The sequence below is a fragment of the Onychostoma macrolepis genome, chromosome 11, assembly GCF_012432095.1.
Source record: "Onychostoma macrolepis isolate SWU-2019 chromosome 11, ASM1243209v1, whole genome shotgun sequence".
Taxonomy (NCBI): domain Eukaryota; kingdom Metazoa; phylum Chordata; class Actinopteri; order Cypriniformes; family Cyprinidae; genus Onychostoma; species Onychostoma macrolepis.
In genome coordinates, this window is record NC_081165.1 from 24,608,555 (window position 1) to 24,632,974 (window position 24,420).

The 24,420-nt window shown below is 34.9% G+C and overlaps 1 protein-coding gene across 7 annotated transcripts in view; it reads left to right on the forward strand.

Moving 5' to 3' along the window:
* The window catches only part of elovl1b (ELOVL fatty acid elongase 1b), a 39,244-nt gene that overhangs the window by 7,046 nt on the left and 7,778 nt on the right, over positions 1-24,420 (forward strand). The window contains exons 3-7 of one of the 7 annotated variants that reach the window (XM_058791328.1): positions 14,708-14,794; positions 18,687-18,841; positions 22,602-22,703; positions 23,851-24,041; positions 24,255-24,335. In XM_058791328.1, the coding sequence (XP_058647311.1) occupies positions 22,643-22,703; positions 23,851-24,041; positions 24,255-24,335 (333 nt within the window). In that variant the 5' untranslated portion in view covers positions 14,708-14,794; positions 18,687-18,841; positions 22,602-22,642. Of the gene's footprint in view, positions 1-14,509; positions 14,526-14,559; positions 14,795-18,686; positions 18,842-22,601; positions 22,704-23,850; positions 24,042-24,254; positions 24,336-24,420 lie in introns of those variants that run through there. The other 6 variants (XM_058791327.1, XM_058791330.1, XM_058791323.1 and 3 more) reach the window with 6 other exon arrangements.

The window sequence follows — 24,420 nt, forward strand, 5'->3', positions numbered from 1 at the left end:
TTAGATGCAGATATGGAAGAATCCTAAAATAACATTGCATAGTTTTCATTAAATATTGATTCTTCTTAAAGCAACAAATAAATAAATACATACATACATACTTGCATACATAAGTAAAAGAAGCCAAGACAAACAAATGATTTTCTGGTTTTTATGGATTAACATTGAAGACAGAAAGCAGCTGGTAAATGAGGTCGCTTTAATTTTCAAATCCACCTCGGATTTTTTTCTCAACAGTTTATATGAGACATAAACGAATGTTTTCGATTATATTCGCCAAGCTATCATGTATTTTGAAATAATCTCGTCTGTTTGTCCAAGAGAAGTCTTTCTTATTGAGAGAAGTGAGGATGAATGCGGTCCGGAGCGTGAGTGTCCTGCGACACGTTGCTCTGCGGTTAGACAAAAAATATCTCACAAGCACTCATAAGCACTCATTTTATTATGTTCTTCTATATGTACTGCGTTCAATCGCTGGAATGTTTTGATTTATAAGGCTGTAAAACACATGGAAATTATGTAGTTTATTGTATGTATTTCTCCTTTCAAACGCGGAGGGCTGCCGTGATTGCAACGTGCATGTCAGTAAAGCATAAAAAAACAGCTCGCATGCACTCAATTTAGCTTTGTACTGTGTTCTTCTACATGTATTATGTTCAGTCGCTGGTATGCTTTAACTTGGTGTGCCTTCGCCAAGCCAACATAATAAGTTTTAGAATCAATAGCTTTAAACATGACTACATATAAATAGGGATGCACGATGTTGGATTTTTGCCGATATCCGATATGCCGATATTTTTCAACTAATTTTGGCCGATGCCGATATATTTCTTTTTGTTTGGAAACCACACCAAGTCTCTCCTGTGCAGAAATTATAAGCAAAATATTTTTAATTTTGGTTAGTTTGTAACAAGAACTTATTTATTAGAATTAAATAAAAAAATAATGAAGGTTTTTTGACAGTACATTGAAGCTTTGAAAATAACTATAAATAAACTATATATCAATCGCTGCATTTTTCCCCCTAGAAAGATGCAGTGTTAACCCTAACATTTTATTTTTAGATTTAACATTTGTAGATGGTCTAAAATAAAAGAGTTGTAAAAATTCTGAAAATCCTTTAGAGCTCATGATTTGTTTAAAAAAATAAAACGCATTAAACATTAATGAATAAATCAGTATAAAATTATTTAATTTACAAGTGTCATGTTTGTGGTTTTTTTATTTTATTTTTTTCCTCGATGTAAGCTATAGCTTCTGACCATTAAATCAAAACATACTCATTATTTTAATACATCAGTTACTGCTTTATTTAATCGGAAACAAAATGTAATTTGTTATTATTTTACTTTTAATTGAATTAGAAGTAGGCCAAACAGCGCCCCCTACAGATTAAAACTCCTTACCGAACGGGCATTAGGACCTGGGGGAGGCTGACACTGCTGCCGCTGCACTTGCCATTACTGTTTACTCTATCACACATCCAAGGCTTCATTCTGTTCGTGCTTTCACAGATTAAATGCAGCGATCCAAAACAGTGAATCTAATCCTTAGACAAAACTTTGCTTCAAGAATGAGACACACTGCTGACATGATCTAATCGCTAGCACACCCTGTGCACATGTGATTTAACCCATTCCTCTTATCAGCAAGACAAATCGGCATAATTTTTCATATCGAGCCAATGCCGATATTTACATTTAAAGCCATTATCGGCCGATTCCGATATCAGTCCGATAATATTGTGCATCCCTACATATAAACTTAGATTAAGTGTGTTATACCCATATTATCAACTCTATAAACTAACTTTACAACTTTTACTTGCACTTATATGGTAAGATGTTCTCTTTAAGTTTTCCTCTTTCATGGATAGATCGTTTCATCTTGCTGTGTTAATGTGCTTAAATTCTTCATATTGTTCAATATTTTAATTTTTGGTACTGACTCTCACTAGAAGTGAATCATAGTTTTAAGGCATGTGATTGGCTGCTCATTACTGATGTCACACATTCATGTGCACGCGCTCCATTAACTCAGGATCAAGCCAAGTTGACAGAGAAAGTTGATGATCAGCTTCATGGTATCAACAAAGCCGGATTGTACTGGTTTGGATTTGTCGTCTCAAAAGTAATCCTGTAACCCTGAGTTTGTTCAGCCACCATCATGGTACAGGCCCCTGCTCCCCATTCACTTTCATTGCATTTGGAATAAAAAGTTGTAACTTTGAAACCGCATTGGGGTGAGTAAATGATCACAATTTTCACTTTTGGGTGAGGTTTCTGTTACCAAAGGGTTCTTGCACTGGCTGTTGAATTGAGCACCTGTTTTGACAGATTAGTTTTGCGTTTTTAAGGTTTTGGAGGCCTGACAGGGGCAAATGTGTCAGACGGGTTGGGCTTAAGGTTATTTTGTTGCAGTGATTGAAGTATATGTGTAAAATGTTTTCTTTCATGTACCACAGAAATGGAGAAATACCTGTTTGCAAACACTCTTGGCTATGTATGTTCATATACCACTGATAGGTTGATTTAACCTGCTTAATGCAACAATGCCTGCCGAAAGTCTTAAAATGTCACCAGACCCTTTACAGCAAGATTACACAAAACATTTGTATCTTGGTATTATCGTTATTCCTGGTTGGCATGGTTCCAAGGTGCATTGTTATTAGAGGAGCCATGTGTTGTAAAGCCCTCAGTCAGGAACAACAGGGAGTTTGTGAAATGTGAGAGCATTTTTACCCTCTTTGTACTTTGCTGGTCTTAGCTGGTTTAAAATCACCCAGGCTGGATAGCAATGTCTTCTGCTGGTTTAGTAAGCTAGTCTTCTAGCCTGACCTGCTACAAAAAGTCCCAAACCTCTCTGAAACTGCACTTGCTGACTGATGTGTTTCATTCACTTTGTTTATTTGACCCAGGCCAGATGTTTATCCGCTGGTTTTGGTGTATGGCCCATGCACTTTGTTTATGGGTCATGAAACCCTCATTTTCAGCAGCAGTTAGTTCTTACCACAGTTCAAAAAATACTGCAAAAATAGGTGTGGAGTGGAGGGTTAAAAGCTTTACAGCTTCACACAAATGCATGCACGCACACATATCAAAAATACGCGCACAAGGTGCTGGAAGATCTTGTTTTTTTTCGCCTGTACTAAAGCATAAAAATACCAGAATTTTTCCAGATGTTCCAGAAACATGCTAAGGTCTCTGAAAAACAATGAAATGGCCAGTTTTTCTGCTTTGAAAATGTGCATCCCATGCCAGAATGTCTGTTTTTGTTTTGGTCTGTGTGATTCCGCCCACTTACAGTTTTCCCATCATTGGCATTTGGCATGAGCGAATATTTCACTCATTCGCACAACGTACATGTTTTTTGCCGTGTAAGCAGTCCGGGCTGTAAGAGTTGTTTTGCTAACAGGGGCTGCGTTTATTAGTTTCCACCTCCCTCTGTTCACACCTGCAGTTTTCTTAAGCACCCCTCCGAACTGAACACTGGCCTTTGTAACAGCACACGCTGACACAACTTATTACAATTTCCTCAACACCATCTCATATTTATTAACCACTCTATAAACACACACCCATGCATTGTGCTAATTATTCTGTGACCTCCAGAGTAGTTCACATTTTAATGCAGGGCTGAAGTTGAAGGGAGTGCCAGTGAGCCCCTCAACGCCCCCGTTAACATAATGACATTGCATTTTAGTGAAAATTCAAAACTTAAGCAACTGAATATTAGTGTAAGAAAAAAAAAATTCTGTTCACATGTGGAAAATTATATCTAAAGGTCAGTAATATACCTTATATCTCTTATGAAATATTATAAAAATTCATATCACAGCCTTTTGTAACAATTGTAAGGCAAGATTTACTAAATTCGTATTTGTTTATCTAAAAAGGTATTATGTTTTTTTTTTTTTTTTTTTTCATTTAGTAATTAATTTACTTTAAGTGAACTAAACAATTTAATGTATGTTTGGCTAATGTGAGTGCTTTAATAAAGCATGTTGAAGTTTTTGAAGTGATATTTTTGATCTAAAAATAGGCTTCTGTTGCATAATTGAAAATGACAAAAATAATATTGTTGTCTTATTTCTTGTGTTATTAAAAGTATTTAATGACCAGAAACAGCCCTGTTTTAATGGAGTTTTTGTCATAATTTTGCGCAGCGACTATTAAGGTTTAGCCTCTATCTAGGGGTGCATGATTTGAGAAATTTAATTGTTAAAAATGAAAATAATTCAAATGTATTGTGTTTTAAAATGTGATTTAAATGATTATTTAAAATAATAATAATAATTGTATTATAAATAGTTGTCATTATTTTAATGAATACAAAATAAAATATTGCAAAACAAGAAATAAGGCTATTGTAATATTTAACTGAAAAATAAAATAGAGTATTTTAAGAAAAATCATTTTTAATCTACAACTGTAAAATTACAATACTGTTTTTTTCATGGCTGTCTTCATTTTTCAAACGTTAAACCATTGGTAAATTGCAGGGACCTCTTAAAGCTTCTCTTTTTCGGGCAACAGTTTATAAGTGCTTCTCAATTGAACTTTGGGAAGATGGTTGGTGCATGTTGTGTATAATTAAATCTTAGCCTTTGTAATTTGTTAATCGCACTAAGCCATTTCACGATTTCTGTCCTACCTCTATCCCCACTTAGTCTTTAGTGGTTGGTACTTGTGCTGTACAAATAATATGATATGACTTATGTTTTGTCAGCATACCGTAACGGAAAGCAACTGTATGTTGCTAAGTTGCTCCACAGGTGAACGCAACTTCTGTTTGAAGTTCAATCATAACCACACCCTCACTTCAGCAGATCTCTTAACACATACACAGAGACCATTTGTAATGGGATAGTCCCAGCTTTCCATGAGTACAGTGAATGGGTGAATGGAAGGCCCGAAGTGTTTTTGTTTAGAAAGTTTGTGTAGAAAAAAAGGGGGACAGAGTTTCTCTCCGAAGCCTAGTTGAGCTGTAAAAGGAATTTACAGATGAAACTGGTCATTTATAAGCAGTAATAATACAAACGCAAAAGCAATAGGAACCAGAGTAATCCCTAATGCCTTTTCTGTCAAGCCTGTCAAGTTTTTTGGTCTTGACTGGCTGGAATGAGAGTAATGTCCTCATTTCAAATTCTGTCGTTACTGACGTGGCTCTTGATTCCCGTCTTTGAAGGAGAGCTGTACTGTCTTGTTCCTCTCGCAGATCGAATGTCTGATAGTAATTTTATGGATTTTGTTCAAAAGAATGAAACCGAGTAACTTCTTGTTATAGCTGGGTTTGAGATGTGTAGAAGTTAATTTCAGTGAATTCCATATTATAGTTTTGCAGAATTTTATTTACACTGCTGTTCCAAAGGTTTTTTTGGAATGTTTTTGAAAGTCTCATGCTCACTAAAGCTTCATTTATTTGATACTGTGAACAGTTAGCTATTACAAATTAAAATAACGTTTCTATTTGAATATGTTTTAAAATGTAATTTATTCATTTAATGCAAAGCTTTTTGTTTTTTTTAGCATCATTACTCCAGTCTTCAGTGTCACATTCAGAAATCATTCTGCTGAGTTGTTGCTCAAGAAACATTTATTATTATTATTATTATTATTATTATTATTATCAATGTATTATTATCAATTATCAAACCAGCACTGCTTAATATTTTTGTGGAAACTGTGATACATTTTTTCAGGGTTCTTTGATAAATATGAAGTTCAAAAGATTCATTTTAACAGATTTTTATGTAATGTAAACGGCTTTACCATCACTTTTGACCAATTTAGTGCATTCTTTCTGAATAAAAGTATTAATTTCTTAAAAAAAATCAACAAAATATAATTTATTGCCCCCAAACTTTTGAGTGGGTTTTTCAACAGCGACATCTATATGTATTGTATCAGTCAATTTATCACAAAAAGCATGAACTACATATATAACTACTACGGTGCCCGCGAGGTGACATGGTTGGTTCACTTACTTTTGTCGTGGCCTCGACATCATGACTCGTGGGAACGTGATATGTTGTGGCCACAAGATATTAATTTGTGGGAACATCATATTAACTCGTGGGAACGTGATATTATGTCGTGGCCACGAGATCATTTTGTCGAGGTAACGACATCCTTATGCTATGTTGAGAGAATGACATATTTTTCTTGTGGCCACGAGTTCAATGCGTAAACAAACCTGCGTGACCATAGGAACCCGGGATTATCAGAGATGGATTCATTAATATTTTATTTAGAATTAAGAAATTATTATATTAATCATTATAAAAAATTACATTATTAAAATTATTACCATGTCTACCGGACTGTATTAGGTGCCATAGTCAGCATTCAAATGAAGTTTATCATGAAATGTTACATAAAGTGCATAAAATAAAATGGACCCACAAGAAAACATTTTTATCCATCCCAGTCTTGTAAATCCATTAACTGATCATCTTTTTAATCATCCTGTAATATTTGTATATTATTATTATTATTAGCCTACTATAATTGGTTATATTTTGATATTCGTTTATATTATTTTTTTTCCCTTCATTTCGATCTCTTTACTTAACGTTCTGAATTGTAAATAACAGCCTACTGTAAATGCTCGACATGCCAATAAAGCTTTGATTATGCTGACTGGAATTTTTACTGGAATGCAGTTTAAATTTAACATAGCAGAAATAAAATGAAATATAGCCTAAGTAATAGACCATAATTACAAATACTATATAGTGTTTCGTTGAGGAATTAATCATTCACGTAATTTCATTTGTAAATGAAAACACAATACGCTCATTTATCATCACACACGGGCATAAATACAATCATAAAGTCAAAACTTTATTGGCATAATTGCCAAGCGTTCACAGTATTTGCAAAATATATGGTAGGCTAGCAAAAATAGCATAATTACGCAAAACGTTAACTAGGCAAAGCGATACACAATTTGAAAGGGGGAATATAAGCATATATAACAAATATAAAAATATAACCCTATAAGTTAATGTAGTAATAATAATAGCCTATACAAATATTAAATTCAATGTTTAATGTTAATAAAAATGTTTTATGATAATATCTGATAACCCCGGGTTGCTATGGTCACGCAGGTTTGTTTACGCATTGAACTCGTGGCCATGAGAAAAGTATGTTGTTCCTCAACATAGCATCTCGAGGCCACGACATAAGGATGTCATTACCTCGACAAAATGATCTCGTGGCCACGACATAATATCACGTTCCCACAAGTTATGATGCTGAGGCCACGACAAAACTAAGTGAACCGACCATGTCACCTCGCGGGCACCATAAACTACAAACAAATATACATACTGAATAAAACAAATCTTGATGTTTTTTTAGGGCAGAATATGTATCTTTATCACTACTAACTGTAGTAAATATCAGTTTTCTAGTCTGATATGGTGTCCGATGCATTGCGTCTTTGCATGCAACTGTGGATGCTTCGGTGTTTGTGTGTCAGTTACAGTAGATATAAAAATAGGGTGATAAGAAATCAGGGCATACCCAAAAAAAGAGAATTAATTAAATGTTTTAACCTGATCTTTCTTCTTGTGGCCTAGTTCTGTTTCAGAGCCGCTTGCATTCACACACTCTCAGCAGTGCCAGTGAGGTTCACCTTTCTCGGCTGAAGAATTGATCACCTTTTACCACTTCTGAGAATGCAGATTCATTTGACTCTCAGTGAAACCTCACATTCATGCAAGACGAGATGCTTGAAGAAGGTTCACATATTTCACATTTTACTGTGATGGCGATTTCTGTGCATTTCCAGTACGGCTTGTTTGGCCAGCAGGAGGTGCCGAGATTTAATGAGAGCCTTTCTCTCTCACACACTATGGTGGAATAGCATACTAACATACTACTCCTACTATTTATGCTGTGTATATTGTACATGCAGTATTCTGTGCACAGTATGCAAATTTTATTCATCTATGCAATACAAGGATAACATTTAGCAAAATGTGAGGTAACCGGCAGAGGTACTAGGTGTAATACTGTGTCCCACAGTGCAATGCAAATACATACATACATGTATGTATGTATGTGTGTATATGTGTATATATACGTGTGTGTGTATATGTGTGTGTATATGTACACTCTCAGAAATAAAGGTACAAAAGCTGTCACTGGGGCAGTACCTTTTCAAAAGGTACATGTTTGTACCTAAAGGCTCCATTTTGGTACCTTAAAGATACATATTAATACTTAAAGTGTACACATTTGAACCTAATATGTACAAAAGTGTACCTTTTGAAATGGTACCGCCCCAGTGACAGCTTTTGTACCTTTATTTCTGAGAGTGTATATGTGTGTGTGTGTGTGTGTGTGTGTGTGTATAAACCAAACAGAACACCTATGGAGTGTCCGCTTGCATTACGTGATGAAGTCTAGACTAGAGCACGTGCGCATTTAGAGTGTGTTCTGTCACTGCATGATTCAGTCTAATAAAATGCATTAAGAATGATCAAAAATTAAAGTTAGGGGGGCAGAAGATGCATATATATTTCATTTGGTTAAAATCACGTGAAGAGTGCCGTTTTTTTTCTTCAAAAATAAACATGATTACAAATGTGATATTGATTTTATACAACAGTTCAATAAACAATAAGTTAATATTAAGAGACTTACGTTTTAGACACCATATTGCCTGTTTTTGCTCCATTTCGCCAACAAAAAATAATTCCAGACTGCTACAGCACTGTTTTGCGTCTCTGAGCAACGGGAGGACGATGTTGTTTCGTTCCTGAATGAATCAACCGTTTAAATGATTCGGTTCAGTTGCAATGACTCACTTGCTGCCACCTACTCTGGCGATTTTAATTTCACATTCAAAGCATCTCAGTATTTCAAATATCAGTATTCAATGTTTTATGTTTAAAATATCAAAACATTATGCATTTGTAACTGCAGGTTAAAGCACTCCATGTCCCCCTGAGCTGCATTAAACAGTGTGTAAATACATCTAAATGCCACTTCAGATGCAACTTCTGCAAAGATGAATTTTGTTGATACTGGTTTCATTTGATTGGTAACAGCCTAAATGTCTTATTATTCTAATTGACTGATTAAATGTAACAGTTTTACTCAAAAGATGCACACTTTTAGAAAAAAATGGCTTTATTAAAGGTAAAACTGCCCATAAAAGGTAAAAATGAATTTAAACTTATATGAAAAGATTAATTTCTATCACTGAAGTGAACTGACCACACAGAATATGAAGAATATCAAAAACTGAAGCTGTCCATGGTAGTCAGATATCAGCACAATAACACACTCTGCAAAATATCATCTAATTATCGTTATCGAAAAAATCCCAGAAAATAGAGATCTTTTTCTTTTTTCTCCAGTATCTCACACCCCTAATATGTGTATGTGTATGTGTGTGTTTGTATGTGTGTATATATATATATATATATATGTGTGTGTATTTTTCATTAAAATGATTGATAGATAGATAGATAGATAGATGGATAGATATAGATGTATGCATGTGTATATGTACATGCATGCAGTGCTGGATAGTAACGGATTACAATCGATTATAATGTGGATTATGTAATTAAATTACAAAAATTAAGTACTTTTAATTATATTATATTACATTTTTAAATACTCATCAAACAGTTATACATCATACAGTTTCTTTTTTTAATTGGTTACATGATTGCATATTATTCACAAATTGCAATAAATTATTCATAATTTATTGATTCTCCCTAATTCATCTTTTATATCTTTTCAATATTCCTTCCTAAAATTGCCAGTTCCAGTTTTGCGTAGGGCCCTATGAAATCTGTTTAATTTTTTCCCAAATTCAGTTTTTCCGTTTAAATTTTTCTGGATTCCAATTTTTCTAGACACTGGTTTAATGGTTAAATTAAATTTTACTCATCAAAAAGCATATCTAATTAATTGAAATCATGAATCTTACAATATTAAACAGCAGTTTATTAAAAGTTTAACAAAAATTTAAATTTTAAGGCCCTATGAGATGTTTTATTTTTTCCTCCAATTCAGTCTTTTTTTAACCAGATTCTGTTTTCCATTCATTTTCTGGATTCCATTTTAATGGTTTCATTAAATAAGAATCAAAAGCATCTCTAATTAATTAATTTGATATAAAAATAATAAATTATTTTCCCAGAAATTCTGTTATTTACATTGTCTATTTCCATTTTTTTTTTTTTCCTGGTAAAAATTCCTTTAAAATATTGTTTTACTAACAATTTTATTAGTAGTAATAGTAGTACTATCATTGCATTAAGCAATCTTTCTGTCACAGTTTCTTCAAATTAAACCAAACTTTTATCAATAATTCCGTTTGTATGACTGGATTCCACGATTTCGTCCTTGTTTTCTCAACATTTCATTCACAACATTCACAACATGGCCATAGTCTTTCTCTGAATTGGGTCCACCTACAAATACACACACACACACACACACACACTAATCATCCTTAAGGGGGTTGATAGACCGGTCCAACAGGCTTGAACAGTCTGAGACACCGATATCCTGTTACAATGAATCTCTAAGTATTTGTGTTGTACTGGTGAACTTCTCAAAGTCTGAGAGCGCATCTCCTCAGGCATCTCACCTTTCACCTACTTGACATCCAGCGGGCCTCTAGTCCTGCAGAGCGGTTGTGTCCATTTAAGCTGTGGTCACCGGGAAAGAAAAACATTAATGTGTGGAGTCTTTGTGCATCTGCTAATGAGTAAAATGTTATTGATTTCCTAATAGTCCTTCCTCTGTAGACCGTCCCCTTTGGTTTGTTGAATCTGTTAATGATTGCTCTCCAGCCCTACACTGTGGAACAAGACCAAACCTGAATATATCTTCATAAATTCTCACAGATTTTCATATTTGGTGTGGTCTTGTGTAAAGCTTTCTTCAGTGAATCACAAGTTTGTTTCACCACTGGTCTTTGGTCAAATTAGATGACGTGTGGAAATCCTGGGTTGTTCTGCACTGCTGTGTCTTAAGGCTCATGTTCACATTGTTAGTCATCAAATCAGATCAGTGCGTTTACTTTCTGGTGAGTAGCTGCATTGGTTGCTATAGTATTGGTGACTGTGAAGGTTGAATATCACGTTATTTTGAGGGGCTCTCACCACCATCTGTGCCGTGTGACGTATGGAAAGCTGAGAGTGTGATTGTATGTATTGTAGATCTAGGAAAATAGCTGCTGACATCTTGTTCTTACCCACTATGTCATGAGGTTGATGATATCAAAAATGCATGACTTGATAGAAACATTCATGCACTTCTTTCCCATGTTTTTATGTATTTTCTGTTCACACTACATAAAACAGATCCGGTCCGAATCTGAATAGCCTTAGTGCCATTGACCATGATGAAGCCCTGACTGGTCAAAAACTTGTGTTTGGGAATTTTTTTAATTTTCTTTTTTTTTTTTTTTTTTTTTTTGGGAGCTGCAGTGTTACCATGTAGACAATTTTCTTCTGTTTATTATTTGTTAACTTTAAGTTTTGTATTTTTTTTTACATTGGTGCAAACATTAAGTAAAATAAAAGCATTTTATTTGAGTGTTAACATTGTCATTGTAAAATATATTATTATAATTGTAAAATCTTATTGTAGAAGTTTTTAACTTCGTATTTGGTTTTAAACCATTTTTGTTTCAGCCAAATATTTAAATGCTATTTTTTTTTTTTTTTTTTAAATCAAGTTTGAAATGTGTTTTTTGTGTTAATGTTGATTTATCATATGGTTAAAAAAAAAGCGGTAACACTTTACAATAAGGTGTCATTTGTTAACATTAGTTAATGTATTAACTAACATGAACAAACAATGAACACTGCATTTATTACACTATTTATTAATCTTTGTTAATGTTAGTTAATGAAAATACAGTTGTTCGTTGTTTATTCATGTTAGTTCACAGTGCATTACCTAATGTTAACAAACACAACTTGTGATTTTAATAATGCATTAGTAAATGCTGAATTTAACATTAACTAAGATTAATAAATGCTGTAGAAGTATTGTTCATTCTTAGTTCATGTTTACTAATGTTGTTAACTAATGAACCTTATTGTAAAGTGTTACCAAAAAAACTTTTATACTGTTTTAAACAAGTTTTAATTTTAGTTTCAATAATCTTTTTTAAAACATTTTTTAAAATTCCATGTAAAAAGTATTATAATTTTACGATTTAAAAAAATGAAAGCGTGATCCTTGCATGCTGATCAATGGCACTAAAGGTCTTAGCAGTCTTTGTCTTTGAGTCTTAAATTCTCGTCCGAAATTTTCGCACTTTAAAAAATAAATACCTCACGTTGTGTCAATCACGTTTACACACTGCCTCCAAAAATTTCATCAGTCATAAAAAAAATTCGGATCAGGTTCAATTTTCTGCATTTTCGCATCTGTAGCAAGCATTTTGATAGGAAAGGATGACGAATACGAAAAAACAAAAAAACGCATGAAAATTTCAGACTCCATGTGCAAAGACCTTAAGTCTATTCATATTTAGACCTGATGTTTTTTAGTGTAAAAGCAAGTTCATAGAAACATTTATGCATTTAAAAAAAAAATCATTTATGAAACATATTTGACATCATAAACATTTCAGTGTGCAGATTATTTTTCTTTGTTTATTATTAATGTAAATTGTGATTTATTGCAGCAGTTCATTAAACCACGGGCTCTGCGTCGAATGCACCATAAGGCTAAGATATTTAAAATCCTTTCTTATATTTAAATGGAGTATGCAACCTGTTTATGAATCTTTACATGAACTAAAAAAGGTATGTGGGTGTTTTATAATGGTCTGTCCAAACCATCCATATATGTGTCAAATTTTTATGCAGATTTATTTTCCGACTGGACATAGTTCACATTATTTGCATGAACATGTCGGCTTAGCTTTTAGACTGAGGTTATGCAAACCAAACACAGGGTGTTTTTAATAATGGTCTGTGTATGGTTACTGAGGGCTGTGCTCTTGTTGGTCTGGAGGAGGTTTTTGTATTTATGAGGGTTAGTGATGTTATAGATGCTGGCTTTGTGTTGCAGGGTGTGTTTCTCTGTTGTCCCTCTGGTTAGAGCGGGTGGTGTACAACAATAGCCCCCTTCATCATTACAGAGTCGCACTGATTTCTCGCCTCGGCTTGTGAATAATATTATAGGCACAGGCTGGGGGTTATTGTAGTTTTCAGTACTACAATAAATACACTATACTGTAGATTCGGGATGATAATATTGGTGATATCGTGATTATTTTGATTTTGCATGTCATGTGACTAGTTGTGATCTCTTGCAACTCACATTGAAAATGAATTCAGTGTGAACTCCCTTAAAAACATCAGTTGTAAAATCAGTGTTATTGTTGGTAGGTTTAATAAAGATAAATATTCTGCCCTAAAAAGGTGAAACGCAGTAACATTTTCATAAAATAAAAAAAAATTGATTAATTTGACACACGTTTCATGTTCTTTGTTATAGAAGTGTAGTAATGTATATCTGTGCTTTTTGTGATGAATCAACTGATTGACGTTTCCACAGAAAAATTAAGCAGCAGACCTCTTTTCAACATAAATGTTTCTGATTTCTGAAGGATCATGTTCATAAGATGTAAAATGTATTTTAAATTGTATGAATTAACTGTATTTTTTTAATCAAATCAGTACAGTCTTAGTGAGCAAAAGACACTTCTTTCAAAAACATAAAATGATTATATTCTTTCAGACCCCAAACTTTTCTATGTAATATCTTTTTTAGTGCAGTCAAACGATTAATCGTGATTAATCGCATTCAAAATAAAAGTTTTTATTTACATAATATATCTGTGTACTGTGTATATTTATTATGTAGGCTATATATAAATACACACACATACAGTATATATCTTGAAAAAAATTTCATGTATTTACATGTATATATTTATATTCATATAATTTATATTGTATATAAATATATTTAATATATAAATGGAACATATTTCTCTTAAATATATACGTGCACGGGTTTGTATTTATATATACATAATAAATACACACAGTACACATACGTATAGTATGTAAACAAAAACTTTTATTTTGGATGCGATTAATCGCGATTAATCATTTGACAGCACTAATCTTTTTCTTAATCTGCTCCAGTTCTTGGGCCACTAACCGTATCGCCACAGCTATTAAACTGCAGGTTAAAAGTTTTACCTTCCTGGCAGTGAAGTCAAACATACACAGAGTCTTCTCTCTCTCTCTCTCTCTCTCTCTCTCTCTCTCTCTCTCTCGCTTTCTCGCGCTCTCTCTCTCTCTCGCTCTCTCTCTTGCTCGCTCTCGCTCTCTCTCTCTCTCTCTCTCTCTCTCTCTCTCTCTCTCTCTCTCTCGCTCTCTTGCTCTCGCGCTCTCTCGCGCTCTCGCTCTCGCTCTCTCTCTCTCTCTTAATCTCGCTCGATCTCTGTCCCACTCCCATTTTCAGTCTCTCTCTTCCAGTTTGCTGTCTCAGAGCCAGTTATTCATCCACAGAGTGAGTCAGGGTGGGAGGGACCGGGAGGCCAGCCGTACCAGTCACACCGTAATTTCTCTAACACACACACACTTATCCTCTGTCTCTTTCCTTCCACTTCTCCTTCTCTTTTCCTGCCCTCTCTCTGTCTCTCTGCCTCTCCCTCTCTGCACTACCGCTGTCCTGGTTTCTTTCTCTATCAGCAGTGCGGGGCAGACGCTGAAAGAGAAGATAAGAGGCAGGCCGCCAGCGCTGATCAGGACTCTCAGAGGCGGCAGGAGTTTTTTAAGGTGAGACTTTTTCCGTTAGTATTTTTCCTAGTGCTTTCAATTACAATAAAGTGGAGACGTCGCAAACGGCTTATATGGCATGATTCTTCTCTTCCTTTTGTTTATTATGAACTCTAAACATGTTCCTTTTTTTCACTGCATGATTCACTCACAGGATGCCTGTTGCCGCAGACTGTGTAACCCCACCCTTACCGTTCACTTCTAGCGAGCTTTGCTTTGACTTCTTAAAACTTTCCCTTCTGCCCGTAAATGGAAGTGTTATTCAGAAGCGAACTTGTTTTGCAATCGTAATTGAGTGATTTGTGCCGTGTCTCTTGCTGTGTAGAGAAGGGAAGAGACAGATTATTAGTTATTAGTGATTTTCTGCTGTCTTTTTCTGTCTGTGGCTTTTGACCTGATGTGTTCTGGTCACATGACAAGCGGCCTGAGAGCAGGGTGGTTCCCCCGTCTCTGCTAGCAACCGTGTCATTTTACGCCTGCCCGCTAATTCTCACAGAGCAGACTTAAAGGGCCGGATATGGGTTTATGCTTTCCTTATGTTGAGAGATGGAGAGAGTAGGGGGAAGTGTGATGCAGTAAATGAGAATGAGGGACTAGACCTCTCTGATCCTAAACGCTAACATACGGTGATTTTATTTTTGCATTTGAAGAGCTTTGATGAGGGTGCTGTTACCATATATGGTCACTGCGTTGGTCTCTTTTTCCTGTCTGTCTTATCTTTAGGGACCAGTGCTGTGTTGTGATGTTTGGCTTTGCCTTTCTCTCAATGACTAGTTGATTGTAATCTGATTTTGTTTATTCGTGTTCAGTACAGAATGGCAATGAAGTTGCCAGTTGGTCTAGACGTTGAATGACACACTCATGTCTAAAGTGAAGTTCTTTCTGGTGAAACCCTTGAAGAATGTGTCTGGGTCATATTTCCCTCAAAAAAAAATTTTTTGTCTCAAAAATGAGTCTATTTTTTTTAATCATTATTTACATGAAAGCTAAGCACTTTTTCATAATGTAAAAATACCATTACTGTTATGCTGAAAAAATATATTATTTTAACAAAACATTTAAGAAAAGGTAAAATATTGTACTGTAATAAAATAAAAAGCCGTTACAGTATTAAGAATTACTAGAGAGAATAATCACTGATTAATAATGTGAGTTACAGAAAAATGTACAAGCTCATTACAATTAATGAAAATGCTTTCATTTTTAATTGTCATGACAGTGCTAATAAAAAAATATAATATATTAACTATTATTAACTCTTATTTTTATCATCCATTATGTGTGTTCTTTCTTTTCTTTGTTTAATTTTATTATTTTTTACATTTTATTTAATTTTTGGAGTAAAATATTAACTGTACATGCCATGGTTTAGTGAGAATAATCTATTCATTATATTTACGTATAATGAATAATAATAATTATAATAATAATTAAAATATAAGTGTGTGTGTGTGTGTGTGTATATATACTTAACCTATACATTATATTTTGAGTCATTAAAAAATGTTTTAGTCAAACTTGTTTTTTGTAAAACATTTCCAAAGAATTACTTTGTTATGTGGTTACTTACTGGGTATTGCTGCAGATGTTTTTACTCCAGTATTACTGAAAATCGGTATCAGAATTTGTCGTTTCTCACACCTTTCACAGTGTGTTTGTGTTCAGTATAGACCTCTTAAACTCACTGTTTCTTGTGTAAATCAGAGGTTTACTAACCCTGTGGCCACTCATAGTGTTGTCATTATGAAGCTTGCACTCCTCCCAAGAACATGTTTGCACAACGTTTCATCAGGAGAGTCAATCCAGATGCAAATACAAATACAACCCACCGGGACATAAACACCAGTTAGACCCGGCCAAGGCAAAGCTCTTTTGTGTGTCTAGATGTGGCTTCCATGAGTTTCCACTGTTGGACTATTTAGTTGCTGAGGCATGTGTTCCATCAGCCATGCCAAAACCTCACAATACATCCACACAGCCATTGACAATCCTGAGACGTCTTACAGATGCCTCTCATATCTTGCACAATTAGATTACCCCCACACTGGCAACTGTGATCAGACACTGCTTGCATTCAGGTTTTTCACCCTATACTGTGGGGTGTGTAAATGTTCAAGCAGGTTTACCATACGTCCTCTTCGTCGAATTTGGTTCCTAACGGATTTCTAAATTCCCTGATGTATAAGTTTGACTTTGTTTTCCTATTGACACGCTCTCTATAGTCCTCATACATACTTCATACGTACATGTATATGCATTGCTTCCAAAGACCATTTCTCTGTAGATCCCGCCTTCTGGCATGCCACGATTGGTCAATTGTGCACAATGCCTGCACACTATTGGTGAAACTGCTTTTCAGCCAATACGTTCCACAAATATGAAAACAATACGAAGACAAATCCAAAAGCATGACAGAACTTAATGAATCATTATTTGTAGCACGCATACCATCCAAAAAATATGCTACTTTTGATATGAAACACAGTTTCAGCTTTCAAATTCTGTCAGTTTTATTATGCAATTCAAATAATAAATACCGTTTTGGTGCTCTTTGATATGTCGTGACAGCGGCACATAAACCGATCATCTCTTCACCTTTACCACAGTTACATCACAAAGTAAACATGAATGAGCATCATAAGGTATGTTTAAAGAAACAGAACAACTTACTGAAATGTATAATGTCTCATGTAATCGCTAAATTGTATTTCAATTGCTGAAAGACGTCAACGAAACGGTTTGTAAACAATTTCACATTACATTTACCTCGTTAAATGCATTTCAATGACCATGAACTTGAAAATTTGCTAGAAAAATGAACTCTAGAAAGGAGCATTTTGTTAAATATATGCACTATATTATACATTTACTTTACTGCTCTTCAGTATTTAATGTATGTTTTAAAAAATTCAAAAATTCACATTATGACATTTCAAATGTTTATATTTTAACAAACTGGAGTAGAAAAGAATTCTATAATAAAAATGTATTGATAACCTTTTAATTCTATAATTATAGTTTTACTATAAAAATGTGCAGTTTAAATGTTTTTGTAAATCATGTTAATATAGTACTAATTGGTTTTATTGTATAGTTTACAGCATAAGAGAGATTTTCTTTCGTTAACTGGTATGTGCTGCACCTGATTGCCTTTTATTTCCAAATGAATCGATATTGAATTGAATCGAATCACCAGCTTGTAAATCGAAACGAATCGTGAAATTTGTCTCGATACCCAGCCCTAGTCACTTCATGTGTTTTGCACAAGGATGACGTTACGACTTTGTGTACAGAAACCAGTTTGGACCGTATTCTGTTCCTCCTGGTGCCTCTGATCTTTAACTGATCTTCCTCATTTGATGAACTGAATGTTCGAGATCTACCACACCTGGCTGGATGAAGGCTCATTCCGGTGACAAACACACATTCTGAGATAAGAAGCTGTCTGAAACTGCTGGTTTTTGACTTTTGTGGGACCTTTTTTTGTGCAAACTTCAATGCAGAGGCTGAAAGGAAGGAATATTACGATAAAGGTCGGTCAGTTCAGATGCATTTGTGTGTACATTCAATCTGCGTTGCACTAATCTTATCTCAGGTCTTCCGCTCGCAGATCAATATGATGCAGTAGTTTAAATTCTTAGATTTTACTCCCAAAGCAAAGGAATGTTATCATCTTTTTACAATCACTCTGACTCCTAGAAGCGATAGTGACCAGAAAGCGGTTTAACCTGAAGGTCGCAGCACGTTTTCTACAAATATTTCTGTGTGTGACGAAACATGGTCCACGATTCCAATCAGCATCTGTAGAAATCCATTAGTCTGTGAACGTACTTGATAGCCTACAGTGGCCTATCACTGCCATCTCAAATGACATCTGTGTGCCCCAATCCAGGAATATGTGAGAGAACCTGTCTGGGTATGTCAGTTTTCACTCTGAAGTGTTGAAGACATGTTGGGTGCTATTTAAGAGAAGTTTCCACCGTTGCTTCAGAGCAGGTGTTGGGCAGCTGGGAGGCAGAGCTGTTTGTTCATGCGAGTCCTTGGAAGGTAATGCATTTATTGACCTTTTATTTATTGTTCCCTCTGGTTGCTAGATGAAGTCTTACCTTTGGATTAAACTCATTTTTTGGGCCAATGAGAGACAGTCGTTCAGTGTATATATGTTATCAGAAGGACAATGGCGTCAGTGGCTCATATTTCCCAGCTGATATGGGCACATCATTGTATCTCTGGGTTGTAAATGAGTAATTTACTGCTAATCTTATCTAAATGTACGGGTATAAAATTATATTATCACATACATAACTACTGAATGGGTCTGTGAACTAAATTTGACTCAAAAGTAGCCTTAGCTTTGAGTGTTTGTCTTTCTGGTTTTATTTGACTGTTGGTCCAATATTGTTATTAGTTATTAATTCTTTATGGTTTATTTAAATATTATATGAACTATAATTTATTTTTTCTAAATATATGACTAATACATAATTTTCTTTAAATGTATTTTATTGTTTATGTAAAATCTCATGTTTTATATTTATTTTTACAAAATATTTAAATATATAAGCTCATTTTGTGTGTGTTTGTGTGTATGTGTGTGTGTATATATGTATATATTAGAGGTCGACCGATAGTGGATGTTACCGATAGCTAGGTTGGACCACACTGGCCGATACCGATTACTCAACCGATAGTTTTTAAAATGGATACTGAACGAAAACTAAAATAGAGCTTTACTATTTTTAAAAAGCAGTAACAGTACTGAACCATACTTTGTAAATGAATGCAAATTAATATTATTTTATTGATCATTAGTTATTTCATAGTTTACTAATTTTAAAAGAAGAAACTTTAAAATGTAAAAATGAAGCCTATTAGTAATAGTAAATGTTGAAATAAAATGAACACACTCTAACAAGGAACAATACTTCTACAGCTTTCATTAATGTTACAAATGGACTCTTATTGTTAAGTATTGCCATTTCATTTCAACAGTCATGCTTAAAGATGGCCATCTTGAAATACCTACACAAGGCCATATTAAAATTACATGCACAAGTTATTGATATTGTATGTGTACTCTCACATTTTATTTGCTGCTATTTTAGAACACTGCATGATTATCTAATCAAAATATTAACAAATATGCAAGTGACACTATGCAAAAGCGCAGCGCTGCGTCTTGGAGAAGTCACAGGTGTCACACACAACAGACGTGTCATGTTCAGTTCAAGCAGCGGTCTAAAATACACATACATGCATAAATATGTATGTGTGTGTATATGTATGTATGTATGTATGTGTATATACAGGTGCTGGTCATATAATTAGAATATCATCAAAAAGTTGATTTATTTCACTAATTCCATTCAAAAAGTGAAACTTGTATATTATATTCATTCATTACACACAGACTGATATATTTCAAATGTTTATTTCTTTTAATTTTGATGATTAGAGCTTACAGCTCATGAAAGTCAAAAATCAGTATCTCAAAATATTAGAATATGTACATTTGAGTTTGAATAAATGACCATCCCTACAGTATAAATTCTGGGTATCTCTTCTTCTTTGAAACCACAATAATGGGGAAGACTGCTGACTTGGCAATGATCCAGAAGACGAACATTGACACCCTCCACAAAGAGGGTAAGTCACAGAAGGTCATTACTGAAAGGTGTGGCTGTTTACAGAGTGCTGTATCAAAGCATATTAAATGCAAAGTTGACTGGAAGGAAGAATTTGGGTAGGAAAAGGTGCACAAGCAACAGGGATGACCGCAAGCTTGAGAATACAGTCAAGCAAAGCCGATTCAAACACTTGGGAGAGCTTCACAAGGAGAGAACTGAAGCTGGAGTCAGTGCATCAAGAGTCACCACGCTCAGACGCCTTCAGGAAAAGGGCTACCAAGCCACTTCTGAACCAGAGACAACGCCAGAAGCATCTTAACTGGGCTGTGGAGAAAAAGAACTGGACTGTTGCTCAGTGGTCCAAAGTCCTCTTTTCAGATGAAAGTAAATTTTACATTTCATTTGGAAATCAAGGTCCCAGAGTCTGAAGGAAGAGTGGAGAGGCACAGAATCCATGTTGCTTGAAGTCCAGTGTGAAGTTTCCACAGTCAGTGATGATTTGGGCTGCCATGTCATCTGCTGGTGTTGGTCCACTGTGTTTTCTGATGTCCACAGTCAACGCAGCCATCTACCAGGAAATTTTAGAGCACTTCATGCTTCCTTCTGTTGACAAGCTTTATGGAGATGCTGATTTCATTTTCCAGCAGGACTTGGCACCTGCCCACACTGCCAAAGGTACCAAAAGCTGGTTCAATGACCATAGTGTTACTGTGCTTGATTGGCCAGCAAACTCGCTTGACCTGAACCCCATAGAGAATCTATGGGTATTGTCAAGAGGAAGATGAGAGACACCAGACCCAACAATGCAGATGAGCTGAAGGCCACTATCAGAGCAACCTGGGCTCTCATAACACCTGAGCAGTGCCACAGACTGATCGACTCCATGCCACGCCGCATTGCTGCAGTAATTCAGGCAAAAGGAGCCCCAACTAAGTATTGAGTTCTGTACATGCTCATACTTTTCATTTTCATACTTTTCAGTTGGCCAAGATTTCTAAAAATCCTTTCTTTGTATTGGTCTTAAGTAATATTCTAATATTTTGAGATACTGATTTTTGACTTTCATGAGCTGTAAGCTCTAATCATCAAAATTAAAAGAAATAAACATTTGAAATATATCAGTCTGTGTGTAATGAATGAATATAATATACAAGTTTCACTTTTTGAATGGAATTAGTGAAATAAATCAACTTTTTGATGATATTCTAATTATATGACCAGCACCTGTATATGTGTGTGTGTGTGTGTGTGTGTGTGTGTGTGTGTGTGTATATGTGTGTGTCCCAATAGATTCTTGGATTCTGTTTAGTGAGGACAGAGCTAAGGTGATTTTTACACCTCTTTTCACTGCATTTGTTAATCTTTGACATTTGGTTAGTGAATAAACCGTGAATGTAGGCAGTTTGCTGTAGCGTTTTCTGTAGTTCATTGTACAGTCCTTTCCTCACAGCTTACTTTAGGAAGTTCTTTGTTTGTTGAAAAGAAAGACTTCAAACTGAAGTGCGCGACACACCTGAACCCCTCCTGTGTTTACACAGACTTCAGTCAGGACACAGATCTGTGATAAGAGCAGACTCTGCTTCCTCCAGCTGTATAAATCCAGAAGTGTGTTTACAGCGTTAAAGCTCAAGCGGAGATATATTCAGTGGAGGTGACCGAGCATTTCATCAAGGTTAATGTGAGGCAAGCATTACCTCACTGGTGCCGTTCCACTCCCTTCTGCGGCCACACCTCCAACATCAGACCATATCAGCCAAGAGGGAAAAAAACACACGGAGGAGGGAACGAGGGAGACGGAAAATTATAAAGAAACTGAATTTGGAATAAACAGAAAATCGAATTACTCTGTTACCCATGTTTTAGTAGTAGTAGAGTAAGTGGGTTCATTGCTAAGGAAGCATCTGGCTAGAGGATTTTAAACAGCCATGAGATGAGCATCACATGTTTCCAGCGTGAGGGTGAAGGTCTTTTATTTTCACTGGCTCAGCTGTTGAGGTCACCTGATACAGTGAATTCATTCCATCCCTAACAAACACTAACTGCATTTTTTTTTCAACTGCTGGTAGAAAACCCAGTGTGGAGATAGACTGATTGAGTAATCACACTATCTGCATTCATGCATGTTTTGCTCCATGTGACATTACACTCTGAACTGACAACATCTCTGTTTCTGCCCTCAGGTGCTTTTGTGTAGTCAAACGTGAAGCTGACGTCAGTGAAAATGCTGGAGACGGTGAAAGACAGAGTACTGGAGGTCTATGAGAGTCTCTTAGCAGGAAGAGGTAAAAATGCATGTTATGCATGAAATGAGTTCAGAGTCAGTCCTGAAATAATGTATACCATTCAGACTAGTGGTCAAATGATTTGCCTTTATTTATTTATTTATTTTTATTTAATTTTTTTTGTCTAATGGCCGATGATCTTGTGTTAGCCAGTATACCGGGGAGGCAAACTTGACACCTTACAACAAAAATAGCTATTTTCAATTCAAAATGAATAATTTGAGTTGTCGAAACGGTCTACCTGAGGTTTTCCACCCAAATAAAAGCTCTATGATTTAATCATTGAAAATGGAGAATTTGATTAATTACATTTTATTTTACAGTACAATAGTATTATCATCAAGGTAATGTTTATTAAATTATGAATTATAATTAAATCTCATATATATATATATATATATATATATATATATATATATATATATATATATATATATATATATATATATATATATATATATATATATATATATATATATATATATATATATAATAATAATAATAATAATAATAATAATAATACAGGGATTTTAGCTTGAAGAAATAGGGAAAAAATCAACCATAGACTCTGTTATTTATTTATATATATATATATATATAAGATAGAGTCTATGGTTGATTTTTGAACAAATTGATAAATGCTAGCTGGAAACTAGCAAACTATAAAAGTCAGCATGTTTAACAAGATTGTTTTTAAACCATTTCGCCGCCATGATATTAGCTCTTGTGAAAGTGAAAACTGAGTGTTGTAAAGCAACAAAGTTAACAAAGTCTTATGAGTTGTGGTTTGACACATTTCAGAACGCAATGCAACTTGCTGCTGTAGTTTGAAGTGTTAGTATTCATGTGCTTGTTTTGAGTGTGTCAGACCTTTGCACACACAATATCTAAAATTAACATTTATTTTAGACCGTATACTCTACTAAAAAACATTGAAATCAGAAATTGTTAATCTTATACAAGGAAGCTAAAATTGCTGTTGCTAAATTCTAAAAATAATCTCAAAATGTTGGCCGATTAATTGGACTGGACATCTAATTCATAAAAGTCTATGTGGGAAACTGCTATCAGTTATAATAAATGGATTAAATATAGAAGATTTGAAGTAATATTACTATATGTAAAAGTGCTGTGTTTTGTGTTCCAGACCCACGGTTGAAGGGCTACCTCCTAATGGAGAGTCCAGTCAACATGACTGCTGTTCTGCTTGCTTATCTTTTCTTCGTACTGTACGCTGGCCCTAGATTTATGGCCAACCGCAAACCCTTCCAGTTGAAAGAAGCTATGATCATCTACAACTTGTCCTTGGTTGGCCTGTCTGCATATATCGTATATGAGGTGAGAATCAGGAGATGTTGTTTCATGCTAGGTGGTGTGATCTGGCTAATGTGTTTGAACTTGAACGCAAGCGTTTGTTTGTCTGCGTTGACTCAGAGAGAGGCGTGTTATATTTTTATTCATTATGGAGGCACTATTCTGGTTTGGAGTTGCTCCTCAGAACCAGTTCCTGAATATAAATTTATATATGAATTGTTTTAACTTGACTTGTAGTTCTTGATGTCGGGTTGGGCGACGGGATACACGTGGAGATGTGACCCATGTGATTATTCAAACAGCCCTCAAGGACTCAGAGTAAGATTTGCTTTCCATTTCCTGTGATATGCTCAAATATTACTGTAGTTTATGCACAAATAATCAAATCGGAGCGTATTAAAGA